The 18,894-nt window shown below is 41.7% G+C and overlaps 1 protein-coding gene across 4 annotated transcripts in view; it reads left to right on the top strand.

Moving 5' to 3' along the window:
- The window catches only part of IPCEF1 (interaction protein for cytohesin exchange factors 1), a 511,939-nt gene that overhangs the window by 278,621 nt on the left and 214,424 nt on the right, over positions 1-18,894 (top strand). For all 4 annotated transcript variants that reach the window (XM_086927393.1, XM_086927391.1, XM_086927392.1 and 1 more), the window contains one exon: positions 18,019-18,092. In XM_086927393.1, coding sequence (XP_086783519.1) covers positions 18,019-18,092 — 74 coding nt within the window. The remainder of the gene's footprint in view (positions 1-18,018; positions 18,093-18,894) is intronic.

Raw genomic sequence — 18,894 nt, 5'->3', positions numbered from 1 at the left:
GATGATAAACATTGGGAGGCCTTCTTTCTGCTCTGTGAGCCCTCAGTTATTGCTAGTAGTAGATTTGTGAAAATTGTCACTTGCCACATTGACCGTGAGTTTACATTTACTAATGCACTCATATTGCATAGCCCAGATTCCCTTTGTATAATACATTGTCTACAGGTAGCTTAATTGAGCAGGCAGGAGTATTCTAGAAGCTGAGTTTAGGGTTTGGAAATCAGGTACAGAATAACACTGTAGAAACAAAGAACAAACAGTGTTCCATCACAGTTACAAAAAAAAGGTATTTATTTACACATACGATTAGTAGGGAGTTAGTAATGGACCACCAAAAGAAACAAGAATGTCGTAGGTGGGACAAGATACCATATGCTTCTATTATGCTTGCATGTTAACCCCTCCCATGCTCATGACAAGCTCAGCTCGTCATGAGCCACGGTGGCCGTGTGCTCATGCCGAGCTGAGCTCGTCATAACCGCCGCAACGCTCGCACGCGGAACTAATTCCCCCGCTGTGCTGAGCGTTCTAAAGAAACGGGTGTGGCCGTGACGAGCTCAGCTTGTCATGAGCATACGGCCAGCTCATCATGAGAACCGGGATGCTGTGCGCGCCCCTCCCCCCCGACCTCCCAGCACAGCGGGGGAGTTAGCCCCGCAGGCAAGGGGTTAAAGCACTATAATTGGTAACAAAGGGCCTTATTTAAAGTTTGGCGGGCAGAGTAAAGTCAGACAGGGTGATGGGGAACATTACCTTTACCACTCTGATGGTCTACTGCCTGCCAGATGTTGGGCTGGCCACCGGCGCAGTGGTCATCTCTGTACATTGTAGGGAACACCATTACAGTGGTTTCTTTCAGTGTATTTAAGGGTTGGGGTGACGCCCACCATCAGTTTTGACGGCCATCCACCAAACATTTAATTTTCTTTAATTTTTTTCAAAAACAAACTTCAAAAGCAAACTTTGTTTTTGAGAAAAAAAACAAAGGTTCCCCTCACCTCCTCCATTACCTGGACGTTTTCTCGTTATCGTTTTTTTTCCCGGCCCTCACTGCCAAGTTTTTCCTTTTGGTGACAAACAGAAAAAAAACATCACAGAAATAGGGTGGGTGATGTCCTAAAATAACTAGTGGTACCAAAATATTGTTATCTGGATATCATAAGTCCTAAATATCATTCAGAAAGATATTGACCCATTGGAGTTCAGAATTCGAAAGCAACTCTCAATGCAATACATTTTTTGCGAATGACATTTCTGTCAGATGATACATATGTATATGATATTCTGACATACAATTGTAAACCTTAATGTCAATGACTCTGTATAGACCTTGTAGCTTGTCAGATGTCATAGAACTCTGATTCCCAAAGTGTAGACTGTATATGTGCCAAACACAATTCTAAAATCTATCTTCAATGGCTGCAAATCACCCGGCCTTTGTCCAAGTTCTACTACAGTCCTGTGTTCACAGAAAATACCTCAGGGATCCTATGGTAATACTGCAACTATGCTATAATGTAATACCCACCACCTAAATGTGTACTGGGGACCGATTACAAACTAGAAAGAGATTGACGAATAGCAATGGTGAAACTGAATAGCCTCTCTAATCACAGAATTGTGAATTATGCTATGGCCTTTTGAAGAGATCAGAGGGCTGGTTGGGCCTCCAATTGGCCTCCAGCAAGGTTTAGTCTGTTAAGAAGTCCAGGACTATATGGTAGGATCCTACTTTTGCCACCGAAGGGTGCTAATATATTTAGGTGCCTTTTTCTCAGATAAACAGTTTTACTAGTTTTAGGAGCGTTGTAGGGTTGGAGGAGCCCACTTGATTTTAATTTTAATTTTAACCATGTTGACTTCTTCTTGACCAGTCCTAGACAAAGGAAAACCAGAGCATTGATCTGAGCTCAGAAACAATTGTCTCAGGTTCCTACAATGCCAAATGGAAGAGGTTCAATCTTCTTCACAATACAATATATTCTTCTCCATTCAATGACTCATCTTCTAGTGGTTTCCTTGATTCTGATCTTCTCTGAAGTCTCAGGAGGAAGAGCAGCATTTGGTCTCCTGATCCTGGTGAGCGATCCCACACTCAGCTAGTGCTACAGCACTTACAAGAGGAGTCAGGATGAATGTAAGGGAATGGTTCCAGAAGGTTGGTATCTATCTAAATTTAGAGTCAGTGAGAAGTGGCTTTGACTCAACCAGAGGGAGTACCTCTTCGAATTTCATGCCTCCTGTCCTCCTAGCAATGATAATTAGTTACACAAATCTCCAACGCAAATTTTAGTTTTCAGTTCCTTTTATAAAAGATTAAAGCTCAGCGCTTCCAAAATAGTGGTAACATTTCATCCATTGCCTATTGGCAGTTCTATCCATATACAAGAGTGTAGAATAACAACATGATTCATGACAGAGCCACTTATGGTCCAACCTGCATCAACATGGCTTTTTTTATTTTGACGACTTTTTATGGCATTAATACACAATTGTGAAATTTCGGCCATTCTTTCGGATGACAAGGAAAATGTTGAAGTTGAGTTACAGCAGGAGGAACAACTCCATACCTCAGCTTCTTAATTCTACAGTATGCAACCTCTGTTTTAAATCCCTAAGTTGTTCATATCAATATTTGCATTTTCCCCATATTGACTGTATTGTTATTGGATGTATGAGGGTACAACGCGTGGTATTTACAACGCAAGTCATTACAATGACTTGCGTTGGGGGGCGCTGGATAGTGAATAGTTTAATTTACTATTCCAACTCCAGTCCCCGTGGATAGTAGGGAAGGTGTTGGATAGTAAATTAAACTATTCCCTCTCCTAGAGCGCCCTCCAGCGAAAGTCGTTGTAACGACTTTCGTTGTTAACTCCATGCGCGCTAGTGGAATTCCGCTCCTGCGCTGAGTTTTCGTAAATCGCATGTTACGTGACGAGCTGGGCTCGTCATCAGCGTGCGAGGAGGCTACGCCATGACGAGCCCAGCTCGTCATCAGCGTAGAAGGGGTTAAACCTGTGTTGTAATGGAACAGCGTTGTAAGGGTTTCATTGTAAAGGATGTTCCCCCTTGAAATCTCTTGAATATTTACATCACAGTATAAAACACATACATGTGTCTGAAACTAGTACAGGTGGGATTAAAGCTAACCAGACAAGATGTATAATTAATATTTCATTACTACTCTTCCTAATATTAAGCAACTCTAGCATGTCATATTCCTCAATATTGAGTTTATGTTCTACTTTATCTAAAGAATCAAGATAATGATCATAAGTACATGTTCCTGTATGACATCATGTGTGATGTTCATGAATTATGGTTTGCTTCTAATATACTCTGTTTGATATCCACAAGAATATTCTCAGAATGTGATATTGCCATTCCTGATGTTTGCGGTGTACCACTTTGGGGTTTGCTATGCATACCTCACAGGCACAGAGTATTTTTCCAAAATGTCCATCATACTCTCATGTTATAAAGACTTTCCTTTTAGTCTCACATGTTTGTATTGCTTGTCTTCAGTATGGTTCTAGCTTTGGAAAAGCCTCAGGACAAATTATCAGCCCATGCAAAACTTGTGAAGGCCAAGGCTTTGGTTTTATCAATGTCTAAACATGATGAAAAACTATTGGAATTATTGAAACACTGGAATTGCTTCCAATATAAGAGGAGAATGTGTGATTTAAAATAAACACCTGTACCTAGGCATACTAGAGAGGTCACCCCGAATGACAATCACAGACTCTATTTTTGAATCGGTCCAATATTACATCAGTTTGAATCAGTACTTAACCCAAGACGACGCTCCACAAATTGTACAGTTCATTGTTACAACTTAACAGTGTTTTCCTTGAAATTAAAGCACAGCTAAATCTCTTGCCTGTTGCTACACCTGGGGTTTGAAAAAATACAAACAGTTTAAAATGACACCAATCAATTCTAGCCTAAGGTTTCTCTATTGACAATAGTTAAAGAAGCAGCACCACATTCATTTAGTGGTCATCCATTCCACTTTTTAATTTCTGAAGGCTGATCAAACCCTAGTCCTGTCACAGCTAGATTGATAAAATGCTGTCTTTGGTGGTCTGCCCAAAAGCATGCTTGCGTTTTTCAAAGGAGTTCTTCTCTTGACAGCATGCTAGCTTGGAGGGAAACACAATTGCCCTAATTAGAGCCCACCCATCCTCTACTGCAAGGCACACGCCTATGCTCTGCTATAATCTTTCTTTTAACCACATCCACTTCAGTTGATGCCTGGCTGAATTTCCTGCATGGCTTTATAGTAGGTTACCTTCACAGACTGCTATGTTCTCTCAATCGTCGGTGGAATTCACAGACCTTCTAAAAGGCATGAATCTCTCCCAACATATTCACACCCCCACCCATCTGAAAGGTCATATCCTCGACCAAGTCTGGACATCAAACCTCGACATTTCACCTCCTTCAGTTTTCCCTTGCTCCTGGTCTGACCACTATTTCATCTCCTTTCACTTACATCTGCACACTTTGTGTCCTCCCCCCCGTACTAAGAATATTATGGCTCTTAATTGGAAAAGGGTCAATCTGCCTGATTTTCACGACTCACTGGCTTCTACTGCACCCACGTCGCTGACCTCACTAGAGAATCAGGCTGACAAACTTGATGAATGGCTGCGTCAGGCTAGCGACAAAGCTGCCCCTCTCAAAAGAATTAAAGCTAAGCGCCCCCACGACGCACAACGTTGGTTTACGGACCAACTTAAAGCGGACAAACTTGCCCTGTGGCAAACTGAACGCCGCTGGCGTCGCCATTACGATCCTCAGCTCAAACTTGCTTACACTGAGACCTTAAAATCTTACAAACAATCAATCTTGGCAGCCAAGACGGCATATTTTTCACAAAAAATCTTGAACTCAAATAACAAAACGAAAGATATCTTCTCAATCGTAAATGAGCTCTCCCTACCAGATAGAGCCACCCCCCAACCTCAGCCGACCCAAACCCTCTGTGATTCGCTCAACTCTTACTTCATAGAAAAAATAACAACAATAAAAAATAATATCCCGACCCCGGCATCTCCTACTCCTCCTCCTCTTCCCCCTACAAACACCAGTACCTTGACTGAGTTCCCACCTATATCTCTTCAAGAGTTTGCCTCCCTCCTTCATAAAGTCAGCTTGGGATCCCCCAATGATTGCTGTCCCCCGCAGGTCCTGAAAGAAGCCTTTCTTGCATGCCCAGGCCCCCCTCTAGCATTACTTAACAACTCCCTTGCTACCGGGGAGGTCCCATCCTCTTTCAAGCAAGCTGCAGTCTTACCTATCTTAAAGAAACCCAATGCAGATCCCACAATACTCAGTAACTACAGACCCATTTCCCTCCTCCCCTACCTAGGAAAGATCCTGGAGACCTACGTTACCCGCTGTCTGAGCTCTTTCATAGAGAAATCCTCCTTTTTAGACCCTCAACAAGCGGGATTCAGACCCCTCCACTCCACCGAGGCGGTCATAGTAGCAGTCATGGACACCCTCAGGAAAGGTGCTGACAAAAACACCTCTCAAGCCCTTGTCCTATTAGATCTCTCGGCGGCATTTGACACGGTCGATCACACCATCTTGATCGACCGTGTCCACAACGCCGGTATTCAGGGAGTGGCCCTTGACTGGCTCAGATCTTTCCTTCACCAGCGTTCACAGTCCGTTCACCTCTCTACTTTTTCCGCACCCTACACTTCCCTCCCCTGCGGTGTCCCACAGGGCTCTGCACTATCCCTTCTCCTTTTTAATTTGTATCTCCAACCACTTTTAGCCTCCCTCCGCAACTCCCCGGTCACAATTTTCAACTACGCGGACGACCTCCAGTTAATTTTTCCCATAGACTCCCTCCCTTCCTCCCGTATCAACTTCCAGTCCACCATGCTGACCATTGCGGAGTGGATGTACCACAGCCACTTAAAGCTGAACCCTACCAAAACTGAGCTCGTTCTGGTAGGAGGCCCCAATCACCCATGGAATGCCACCTTCTGGCCTACATCTCTGGGGACAGCACCCACTCCTGTGAGCTCAGTCAAAAGCCTGGGGGTGATCATTTCCGAAGATCTATCAATGAGACCGCATATCAACGCGGTCACCTCTGCCTGCTTCTTCCACCTCAGGCGGATCCGCAAGATCAGCAGGTTTCTTACCAAAGAAGCCCTGACCCAAGTTGTCATCGCGCTCATCACCTCCAGGCTCGACTATGCCAACATTCTGTACGCTGGAATTCCTGCATGCCACCTCCACCGACTTCAGCTGGTGCAGAATCAGGCTGCTCGCCTGATTTTCCGCCAGCCCAAACATCAGCACGTCACTCCCCGCCTCCGCAGTCTACATTGGCTCCCTGTTTCCAAACGCTGCACTTTCAAACTGGCATGCACTACCTTCAAGGCCCTTTCGGATGCAGCCCCCATGTTCATCTCTTCGGCCTTGTCCCGTCACATCCCTTCGAGAGCTCTTCGCTCAGCATCACTAAACCTCCTCGAGGTCCCTAGATTCAAAAGAAAAAAGCACAGTGGCCTGAGCTTTTCTGTCCTGGCCCCCTCCACCTGGAACTCCCTACCTACTTCTCTCCGTCTCTGCCCAAAGTACAACTGTTTCCGCAGACTTTTAAAAACCCTGCTCTTTCAAGCCGCTTATGACTAACCCTCTCACTCTGGATCAACGCTAGATGTCAATGAGCGCCAAGAAACCGATGGTGATAGTGCGCGTTATAAATAATTTTAATAGAATAGAATAATAGAACAATCATCTTACTTTGGCTCCCTCTGTTTTTTCTCCACTAAGGCGATGCAGACCAGATGTTATTCGAATACTAATTTGATTCCAATTGTTGTAGCTTTGCTCCAATGTTTGCTTAACCTGTCTATAATTATTTTAGAATAACAATAAAACAGTAGACAGATATTTATGTTGACAAACTGAGCCTGTTAAAAAAAGCAGAAAGTTTGAAATGAATAGGAATATGATCATTCCTACTGTTCCAAATAAATAGCATTCTAAGATGGCCATTATGTATACGTGTGCACATGCTGTCACATCATACATATTTGAATGTTTTTCTTTCTGCATATGCATGACCGGTCATCTTAAAATAGTTTTTGATATGAATAATTGGAAAAGAAGCAATGGCACAGCCTATAGCTCTGTGCCCTAGTATCACAAGTGATCTCTATTGTCTTTGCCAATACTTCATTTATGTGACAAGAAAATGAGCTCCTAGAAATGGGGCACAGACTTCCTCACTAGTTAGAAAGGTTAAAATAAGTTGGATTGTTGGTTGACTTGTGGTCAAGCAGCAACCACTATCCTTGTCAGGGTAAAGCACAAGCAAACCCCAACATATCCTGTGCTAACCCCCTTGGTAGCTTGGCACCAAGCAGTCAGGCTTAACGTAGAGGCAATATATAACGTTTTTGTGCAACACTTCAAATTGTAAAACAATGAAGACATCCCACAAAAGGACTTTGTGAACAATGGACCGGTGCACTTCCAGATATGTATGTTTCAGTAATCAAGACTGGTTGATTGCTTTGTGAAAAAGTTGTTCTTTTTTTTCAAAATCCATCAAATTGTGCGGAGCCTCATCCAACACGTTTCGTTCAAAAGATTGAACTTCGTCAGGGCAAATAAAGTGATGGGCAAATCTTAATTGCTGCTAAATCTGGTTTAAAGTAGACCGAATGGCGAACAAATTAGTCCAAAACCAAGGTGTGAAGTGATGTAATAAGACCTCCGTCGGTGACTGTGTAAACAGCGTGGGCCTCCTTGATAAGGGCCTGGTTATTTGACCTGGAGCAGAGGAGGTTGCGTGCTTCCTTCTTGTGTCACTTTATGATAAAGGAACCCACAACAGGGTAAGAAAAATGGACTATGTTTTAATAAATAAAACTAGACCAAAACAACAAACATCAAATTAGCAGAACAGGAGATATTGAATTTCAAAATTTATTGTGAAAATAGCGCCAAGAAACACAAAGCGCTATTGGGGATATCTGGTTGTGTTGACTGGGATGACGTCACAAGTTAAAACCGACTTCAATGAAGTGTGGGACGGTTACAGGGACCCGATTAGGCCAGCTGAACAAAGTACCTTAAATTCTAGCTGCGGAGTGTTCTTGGATCTATGTCGAAGATGCCGAAACTGTGTTTCTGCGAGATGCAGCAAGGCAGCGATGTGAGGCCCTGTTGGGTCGTCGTCGGGAGTACCATCAGCAGGGCTTGCGAGGTGTAGTTCGACCTAATGGAATGCTGCACACAGCTATTGATGCGTCAGTTCCAAGGTGGTGTGAGTTTGCGATGCGGAGTCCAGCGTCGTTCTCAAGGCTGCTGCTATTGATGATGGATGCCAGGATCTGGGCTGTGAATGCGCTACGCCACACCGTCTGGGCGATGAGTCAGTTCTGAGGACTTGCAGGACTGCGATACAAGTCTTTTGCGACTGGTCCAATCAATGCAGCAGAGGCAATGTGGCCATTTTACTTGGGAATGCACCTGAAGTGGTGGTGTCTGAGATCCTTCTTTTATACACTTTTCTGCCTTTCAAGTGGCCAGATGGTTCTAGAGGCATGCCTCAGAAGTGCACAGATACCTTGCTGTTGCTCCAGACCAACTACAGGGGGTATGCAGCAGTTTGTGTGGGGACAGGACATAGCCTATTTAGGTGTATGTGAAGCTGGGCTGAGCTCCTCCCTCCCATCCGGTTAGTAATGGCCCACACACCCACACCTAAGCTCCCATTATGTGTGGCTGTCTAGGAGGAATACGTAAAAGCCAACTGTCAACTACACCCAGTCAGTTGATTAGAGACAGGCTACAGGCACCAAATGGCTAAGGCAAGAAAATGGCAACTTTCTAAAAAGTGCCATTTTCAGAATAGTAATTTAAAACCTCACTTCACCATTTTTATTTATTTATTTTATTTTAACGATTTGTACAGCGCATGGTGACCCGAGGGCATCATACGTTAGGATTTCAAATCAGGTTTCCAGCAACACTATAATTGAAGCAGTTATAGCTTCCCATTTGGAAATTATGCTTATAAAATGTAATAAGGAAATTTCTGTGTTTTTCTACTGGAGGTATAGGCCTTGCAATAGTGAAAAATAAGTTTAAGAGTTTTTCATTACAAAGACATGTGAAACTTAAAAGCACAAGTCCTGCTTTTTAAACAAATTGCACTCTGCCCCTGGGCTGTCCAGGGCTTACACTAGGAGTGACTTATATGCATTAAAAAGGAAGGTTTGAGCCTGGCAAAAAGTTTATTTTGCCACGTCAAAATGGCAGTTTGAAACTGCACACACAGGCTTTGCAATGGCAGGCCTGAGTCATGATTAAATGGCTACTTAAGCGGGTGGCACAATCAGTGCTGAAGGCCCACAAAAAGCAGTTAATTTAAAGGCACTGGGCCCATGTAGTGCACACTACTAGGGACTTATAAGTAAATGAATTATGCTAATTGAATATGAGCCAATAATACCATGTTTATAGGGGAGAGTACATGCACTGTAGCACTGGGTAATTCTAGGGCCACAAAAACAATGTCATAAAAAATGATGAGGAAGGCAGAAAGTTAGGGGGAAACCACCCTACGGATGACAGGTCAAACAGAGGTCATCAGGACTCAAGTGAAATTTTGTATTATGAGAAGTATTTGGCCAGTTTTAATGAGGTCTGGAAGGGAGGAGGAGTTTGAGACAGGAAGACAGGATTATGGCATTGTATGAGGTTGCTTTGAATAATGATGACTAGCTAATTCACCATTATCAGCAACAGGAAGATCCTGATTTATGCTTTTCTGGCATTGAGAAATGTGTATGGAAGATGTTGCTTTCACCTTCTTGACACAGAATAGGTGAATTGATGCAGAATAGGAGGTAGAGCCAAAATTGTCAAGAAATATGTCACCATTGTTAATGTTTGGGGTAGATTGGTCAAGATCTTTTGAATGGTGTGGGTAGGCAAGATGTTTACAATTCTTGGAGATAATTGTCTCAAATTTGGCTATTTCTGAATTAGGTTGGCTGGCATAAAATAAAAGGTTAATTCAGAGTGGAAGGTTCAGTCTCTTGTGAAAAGTTGTCAACTGACAAGCGCGGGAGCAAACAAAGAGGATGAGGTGAAGGATGTTTCTAAGATTGTGGGTGTAGTAGTTATAACTGAGATGGTATAAACTTGTATGGAGACATTCACTACTAAATCTCTCCTAGATTTGCTGTGTGGCGATTCTCAGGTAGCATGAACTTCAACCTGGTGTATTTTGTAAGTATTAGAGATGAGGTTTGCTGTGATGATGTTGGAAAATCTTGGAGAACGTTTTTATCATAGTCAGGGGATGTAAAGGAGATGAAATGTAAAGGAATTAGTGGGCAAGAGGGTTAACTCCTCTGAGGGGCGTTCAACAGCAAGGGTGCAAAGGGCAGAAAGGGGGGATAGAGAATGTGGTTTTGTACTTGATGGTGAGACCATTTTCTGTTTTGTGTAGGTGTGGTAGGTGGATGATACTGACACAATATGGAAGGACCCGATAGTAGACAGTAGAAGATGTGCGATGAGCCAGTTTCCAGTAATAGACTACATCAATGTTATTGTGAGATATAAGGTCACAAATGTCAGTGTCAAAGGTGCTATTTTGTGCAGACTGGACACAACTGAGTGTAAAAGAGTGAATGTTTTAGGTGTTGTGAATAGGACAGGTGTGGGTAGTTGGTTTTGTGTAGAGAAGGGTTGTGAAGGGTAATAAGGTAGCAAATCAGACACTAGCTTACCTTGCAGGCAGGTGAAAGGTTTCTGGACCATATCTCTTTCCTGGATGAAGCATGGGGTAGCCAGAGGTTGTTTGCAACTTTGGCCCTTGGTTGAGGCACCTGTGTTGGGTCTGCCTGGACAAGCAGCTATGAGGCAAGAGAAAAATGGGTACATTACCTTAGAAAAGAAATCCAGACAACCAGGCGACCTCTGGAGGCTAGGCATTTAAGAGGTAGTTGTAGTGTCTTGTAATAAAAGAATGCTCAAACTCCTTTGGTTGCCACTGTATACTGTAGGCCTGTGACATAAGCGTTAGCGGGATGGGTTGAAGGTAGGCTTAGAATGTTAAGTTCTGACTTAGACACAGCAAAATAAAGATGTGTAAACTTACTTTCCATGTGTGACATACTTATTGTTGAGTGCTTGGGCTGGCAGAACGCTACAGTAGTTTCATATGAAAGCTCATTGCTTGCAAACATAGGTGAAGAGGGGCCCCAATGATGGTGTGGAGGTCCTGTGAGTGAAAAAGAAGGATAGAGTGCAGTATTAGCTTTCTTTCTGAATTGAGGCGGGCACATGATCTAAGAGGACCATTCACTTTGATTAGTGAGTGGTCTAGATTCAAGGAAATAAGGGTCTGCGTCTGATCAATCTTAGGCCCACTTAATTTTAGAAAACACTTTGCTCATTTGGGGCGAAATTAGAGATAACCTATAGAATCTGATGGGAAATACAGATTCCTCTGGTAATTCCTAATATAATAGAGGATCCCATGTGTTATTGCCCTTTATCCCACCCATGGAATTAATAGTTCTCCCATTATTTATAACTCTGGGGTGGCATTACCCATCATTTAAGTTGTATATAACATAATGCATGCGACCATGAGCATAAGTTTGAATGGAAATAAATATTGCTTATAATTAATCTAAGTTTTGGTTTAATGACTCATTTATAACTATGAATTACTCTTAGCCCTAACATACCATTTTTGGAGTGTTTGCCAATCAAATCCCTGATATTTCAACAACACTCCACTCAACATATTTTTTGATTACATTTTTCCACCTATTTATCAACTTGCGTGCATGCATGTGCCTTTTATTTAATGGACGAGATAGTGTTTATTTTCATTTTTTCCATCATAAACATTCAACAAAGTGAAACAATAGATTTAGTTTTTTAACCACAGAATTATCACATTGGGCAGCTCCATAAATAATATGCAGGGTTCTTAATATGCACACTTGGAGGCAGGGAAAGCAGAGAAAGGAAAAAACTGACTGTGTCTAAAAGTTTATACTTATGTATCTGATGGTTCGAAATCCATGGTTTGGTTGACTGTTGGCCAGAATCTGGATCTCCTGACCTTGGCTCTCCTGTCATCCACATAAGAAAATATATACACATAGACTTCTTTCTTAGCCAGTGTAGCTACAATGTATAAAGTAATAATATAAAACTAAACCATCGTTATATTGTACCCTTGTTCTCTTGCACTGGTAGAGAAATTAATTTTCACATGGACCGCTGAAAGATTCCTACTTAAGGATCCAAATTATATTGAAATTATGTACCAGGGGTACCAGACGGGGGGGGGCTCTTCATATAATTTGGGATGCAATTAGAGCAGGAATTTGAGAGGCTACTCTTACCTAGTCTATAAGAAAACAGAAAAAGATACATGAACAAATAATTATAGATTGTGCAAAATTAGTGGCACCTAAAGCTGAGCATTTCTCGCCCATAGTTTTTGGAGATTCAAGTGCAGATAGTTTTCAAGAGCAAATAGTCACAGTGAGGACTGGTGTGCGGAACAATGATCACGAAGAACTGCCCAGAAAAGATGCATCAAATATAGGACAGTCCTGCAAATACAGTGAGGTTATTGGTAAAGTTTTGGCAGTTAAAACTAAAAAAGAGAAAAAAGGACAAAAAATAAAATTGGTGCAATACGGAATAAGAAAGGAGAATTTATAGAATACCTCATGATACAACATGGGTATTTAATTATCAAGATTTATGTAAAGAAGATTGTACTCCTAGAATAGAACTAATATCTGAGACCCTAGAATGTGTAAAGCTGGATGTCTTATCTGAAGAAGATAGGGAAATGCTGGGAAAATCAATTACTTTCGCTGAAATACAGGATGCCATCAATTCACTTTCCTCTGGAGAACCTGTCAGACTAGACCTAATACCACTTGAGATATATAAAAAAGTTCAGTTTACTTTCTAATTATACCATAATTTTTTTTCCAGCCAGGGTGCTCAGCAAGGATACTTTCTCCCGCAATTGAAATCTTACCAATATTATCGTGTTTTTAAAACATATACAACTCCTGAAAATCCAAACTCTTATAGACTGACATATTTAATAGATAGTGAATCATGATTAAAAAATATATTAGAAAATTATGGCAACAAGACTGGGCAGGGTCATAGCCAAAATGATTTCACAATGACAACACGACTTCATCCCAGAATGAGGGACAATGGATCACAATAGTTAAGCAATAGCTCTGATGTATCGGATGCAACAATCAGCCCTATGGCGATGATCCTGCTCAACGCAGGCAAGACCTTTGAATGAGTTACATGCGCCTATATCTAGATTCTGCTGATGATGCTGAAACTCAGGTTCCAATTTATAAGGTATATTAGAACCCTGAATCCAAAATATAACTTATGGTTAAAGAGTCAAGATTTGTTTTAATTAATGGTGGCACAAGACAGGGGTATCCGCGTTCCACATCATTACTTGTCTTATATATGCAGCTGTACATTTAACCCCTTCGATGCTGATGACGAGCTGAGCTCGTCATCAGCCACGGGTGGCGTGTGCTGATGACGAGCTGAGTTCGTCATGTAACGCGGTATTTTGAAAAATGCCGCACAGCGCAAAAATCACCGCAACAGCGATGCGGTTAAAAAATGCTAAATATGAACAGTATATAACCGGTAGACTATATGGAGAATGTTACAAACGTATTGGCTTACGGAGACAACTTTGCGGTAATTACAACATGAAAAGACGAATCAGTTCAAACAATTGACAAGGAGGCAAACATTTTTGGGGAGATTCCAGGGTGTCCATTGCACTCTGATAAAACACAGATCTGAGTTAACCACTTATGTTGTGGATGTCTTGGTTTAGCAACATTGATTCCATAAGTGGCCACTTCGTGTGGGCTATGTGAGGTCGAGGAGACCTGTGAAATACTTAAGAGTCCCATTAATAACTTCCGATATTATTATTATTGCGCAATGATGGGGCACATGGGAAAATTAGTCGACAGCTCTTAAAGAAAAATGCTGGCTTGTTCTGCCTCCCCTCTGGTTTTTTTAATGTTTGGGATATATAACATCTGGTTATTCGTTAAATAAAGCTGCCACAAAAAAGTTCACTTCAACATGGGTGAAACTACAGATAAGCTTTTGAAGATCTGTGTCGATACTTATAAATAAATCAGTGTAATAGGCACAGTTCTCACTGGAGGATTTTCTATGTTGCCTTTAGCGCCAGAATATCCTCCCGGGTGGGTTATGCGCCAAAGAAATACACATAACATATTTCATGATCATTTTTGTAAAATATGGGAAAATAATGGTATACACACGAAAGGGAATTGATTGCCTTTTGCCTCAATGCAAAGCAAATATGCTTACCCTGTTTGCAAGGCTGTGAGTCATTTGAATGTGCATGGAAGAACCAGTTTTCCCTTCTTGGTTAATGCTTTTTTGCTGATATATTTTGTTTTGCGCTCCGAAATATTTTTATGAACATCTTTTAAAATCAACAAGTCGGACATTAAAATGTAATACATTTAAAAAAATCATAATAATAATATTTAGCTAGTTACCAGCTTCAGCAGCTAACCATCAATCACCCTGGTGCTTGCTCTTCTGAGAGAACTTCGAACAGGACCATTTGAAAGGATAATTTATAAGCCCAGTTTTAAAGAGGCAAGTAGAGTTAACATGGACTTTCTAATCAATGTGATAAAACTATGTACTGTTCTGCTGTATGTTGTGATTCAAAGGTTCATAATGCAATCAAGGGTGATCCACTTTGTTTACAAGTACAATGTGGAATGAATATTGCAGCGGAACACGTCTGTTTTTTAATGGCTTCATACCAAAACTTAAGAAATAACAAATAGTCCTGTTTGCTCCTTCCTCGTACATAACATGGCAGCCCTGCCCATGTGAACTTAGCTGCATTGTCCTGAGGCCTAGTTGTTTTCCTCCAACACTCATGGTATTGAGCCTGTTTCTTCGTCATCAAATTATTTTACAGGGGTGGAGCTATTGCATAGCGCAATACAAGGATTTTCCCAGGATCCTTCTATTCTTGGTCACCTAGAAAAGCAGCGATGACAGCCGGCCAAGGTCTTCTCGGTTCACGAGCCTCGAAGTGGCACCACACCTCATCTCCGCTGTAAGGTCTCTGATAGCCTTATTTTAAACTTCCAAGTCCACGCTATGGTCAACTGAGCAGATTTTTGTGGACAATAAGCATTTGCGGCAGCTCTATTTTCAGAGCAGAGTAGGGTCTTAGAATGCAGAGCATGGCATGTTCATTCGGAGACAAGCGTCGCCTATCTTCAGTGGAAGGAGGAAGAACAGCTTCCTTCCGTTTCTCAAATTTACCACACTCGAGCCTTTCCTCTGAGAACCTCCCCTCCCCCTTCTTTTCACTTCGGTTCAACCAAGGCTTACTTGTCAATGCTTCTTATTGCCACATTTTAGACAACTGCAAATTTACGAGGTCCATGAGTTTTTTGCAATAAAATGTGAAGATATCGGATTATGTGCCAGATGTATGAAGCTCAAATGGGTTTGCAAACGCCGAACTCATTTGAGCAAAAAAGTATGTATGTAGCAAATTTCAGGGCAAAATAAGGAATCGCAAATTTGCAATTCCTTATTTTGCGATTGCATGTAAGGAATCGCAAAATTTGCGATTCCTTAAATGCAATGTATGATGCAAAAAAAAATTGCTAATTGTCCCCAAGGAATCGCAAATTACCACCAACTTCAAGTTAGTGGTAATTTGCGAATTTCTTGAAAAATGCCCATTTTTGCATGTGCCATGTGATGCACATACATGCCCTTAGGGCATGTATGTGCACCACATGTGCACCCATGCTTATTTCAAGGGTATAACAGGGTGTCCTTTGGACACCCTTGCACCCTTGAAATTTTTCTCAATTTGCGATTTGCAAATAGCACATTCATTCCTATGGGCATCCTGGCCCATAGAAATTAATGGGAAATTATTCCTTAATTGCGATTAGGAATTTTAAGAAATTGCTAAAAAATAGCGATTTTCTACATACATACCATTTTGCAATTCTCAAATAGCGATTCCTTATAAATCGCTATTTGAGAATCGCAAAAGTGTATCTTGATACATCTGGCCCTATATTTTAAGAGGTTTTATTTTAAATTGTTGTTTTTATAAGTTTGTTCGTTGTACAATGTGAGCAACTATACAAATTAAATAAACTTGAAACACTTCTTAATTTGAAAAAAATAAAATGTGCAGGGGTCCAAAGTTTTTCTTAGGAGCCCTCGACCAATGAATGCCACAGTACTGAATAACAAGGTTACCAATTTTTTATTCCATCACACGCCTCTTTCTTCCACTCACCCTAAACTTTCTACCTCACTCTTGCAGGTTTTCTTTTATTCCTGCTGTCTGTTTTTTGTCACGGTTGTGCTGCCTTTCTCTTCCTCCTTCTTTCTGTTCTTCTCTTTCATTCTCTGGGTCAAAGTCTTATCATGTGAAATATGTCCTGGAGCCCAAAAATGAGGGTTGTTGCCAACCACCTGCAACCACTTGCACACATCCAGTGCTGGGTTCTGCAAATAGTCTTTTTGATAGTCAAGCTCCAAAATATATTAGTGGCCATAAATCAATTGGTTTCCTGCAACTTCACAGGACACCCGGCACTGTAAAAACGCAATAAGTAATTATACCGGATACACAAGTTTTAAAGACACTGGGGGGGAATATTTACAAGGGGATATCACCACCAGAATGTCACTTTTAGGGATGTTCTATTGGCGATATCTCCTTCTCCTTGTTGGCGAAATCTCTTTCTCCTTATTTACGGAGCAGAGTTAAGCCATGTTAAGCATTGTACATTAGGCCCCTTTTCATGCTTCACTTAGCGTGACAGGGGCGTGCAATGGGTGTTGCTGTGGGCGTTCCACTGCAACACTCATTGTTTTTTATGCTGCCCCATATTTACAAGGCTAGGGCAGCACCAAAAACTAAGACCAGGGAATACCTGTTCTTAGACAGACAATACGAGGAAAAATGATTAATTTCTCCTAGTTTTTTGCTCTTTCTGTTTGTGCTGCAGAATACAGCACACATAAAAAGGGCAATTCACCTGTCAAGATTGTTTATGTGCAGGACCTTGTCCCTTCCTGTACATAAACAATCGCCCCTGTAGTGCAGGCACCCTTGCAATATGCCACAAGGGGGCCTGCGCTGTCGCTAGGCAGCTTTATTAGCACCAGTGCTAAGGAAAACCCAGGGGTGCACCGTATTTTTGTAAATACAGTGCATTCCTGCGTTTTAAAAATGTCAGAGCGACGCGTTATCAATTTTGGTGTAACACCACACTCCGACAATTTGTTGTAAATATCCACCTAGGGCCTTTATTACAAGATAGGTGGTGTAAAATGAATGCATGTTTTAATGGATTAATTTTGCTGTGCCAGATTATGACTTCTTAGGTTTTTCCAAACCCACAACCTGACCAGATTTTTCCAGACAATAATTCCATATGGGAAAACTGTGTGCGAATTTGGCTGCTGTAGCAGCCAATCCTCATTCCACATTTGATGGACGTATACAGTCCTTTCAGTCCTAGAAAAAATCTTCAATTTCCCTCCCATAGAAACCCAACAACTCCCTCCAACCAACCCTCACAGCACCCACAGGCCTGCACACATTTACCACCTGCACAGAGGAGGTGGTACATATATTCAGTACAATTCTGGTGAATTTTATGTGGTGTTAGCACTGAAATAATCAGTCTGACATGGTAATACTGCATCCCAGGGGGTCCAACTCGTAACTGCACAGGACTGGGCCGATTTTAATCAGAGCCTTGATCTTGGTTTCCTGTTCTAACTTCTCAGTGCCTTGAATGTCTGTATTCTAGATGACGCATTTCTCTTTTTTCACTCATGACCTCACACCCTGTTCTTTCTGTGGCTTCCTCTTTGCAGGCTGAGAAGGCCGAAGGCTTCATCAATTTACCAGAATTCACTGTGGACCGAGCACTAGAATGCAAGAAAAAACAGTAAGTGGCCATTTGTTGAAAAGTTACAATTTGTGACATGCACATACAAATCCTTGGAAAACTTGCTGAGTGACAGCCCTTTCAAGGGTCTATGCAAGGAAGGATTTCCAACAACCGGTGACTGAGGGGGTATGTCGTCAGCCGGACTGGCCTGGTCGCGGAAAAGAATGGAACCCGTCTTAAAGCTGGGGGCAGAGGCCTGTTTCCTGGTTTAGTTTGCCAGAGGAACTCCTTCCTGCTTCCCAACACTTCCTCCAGAGACTAGCACACAATTTGGCTAAATGTGTTTCCCATGCAGTGGCAGGCCCTTCACAAACATAAACTGCTTACCCTTCATTTGCTAATTTCTGTATTTTGTTGATAAACTGGTCCTACAGGTCAAATATTTGCCCAAATAGTATTACCTTGTGTAACAATAGGTTCGAGTAAACTCGACCTAAAAAGGGCAAAATAATGACGTAATACTGTTACACAATAGTCCACATTATTCCACATAATTTGTCTTTTCTTCTTGCATAATTTCGTCAACTCTGCTGAATAATGTGGCTCTCCCCTGCCACATAATTCCAGTGGTTCTGACTAATCCATTCTACAGCAGCCAATCTTATACAGTTTTAAAATAAGGATTTACATATTCACATTTACAGTGCTTTCTGTTACAGGCTGGGGGATTGTAGCACTATATATACACAAGCCCCTTTTCCCACTGCACCCACTGCAGTTTAAATTCTGTAACTCTTTGGCTTCTCACATAGACATCTGCAGTGATTGCGTTAACCAACTGAGGACTCAGAAGTATTAA

The sequence above is a fragment of the Lissotriton vulgaris genome, chromosome 6, assembly GCF_964263255.1.
Source record: "Lissotriton vulgaris chromosome 6, aLisVul1.2, whole genome shotgun sequence".
In the NCBI taxonomy this organism is placed as follows: domain Eukaryota; kingdom Metazoa; phylum Chordata; class Amphibia; order Caudata; family Salamandridae; genus Lissotriton; species Lissotriton vulgaris.
This window is presented reverse-complemented; position numbering and strand designations above follow the sequence as displayed.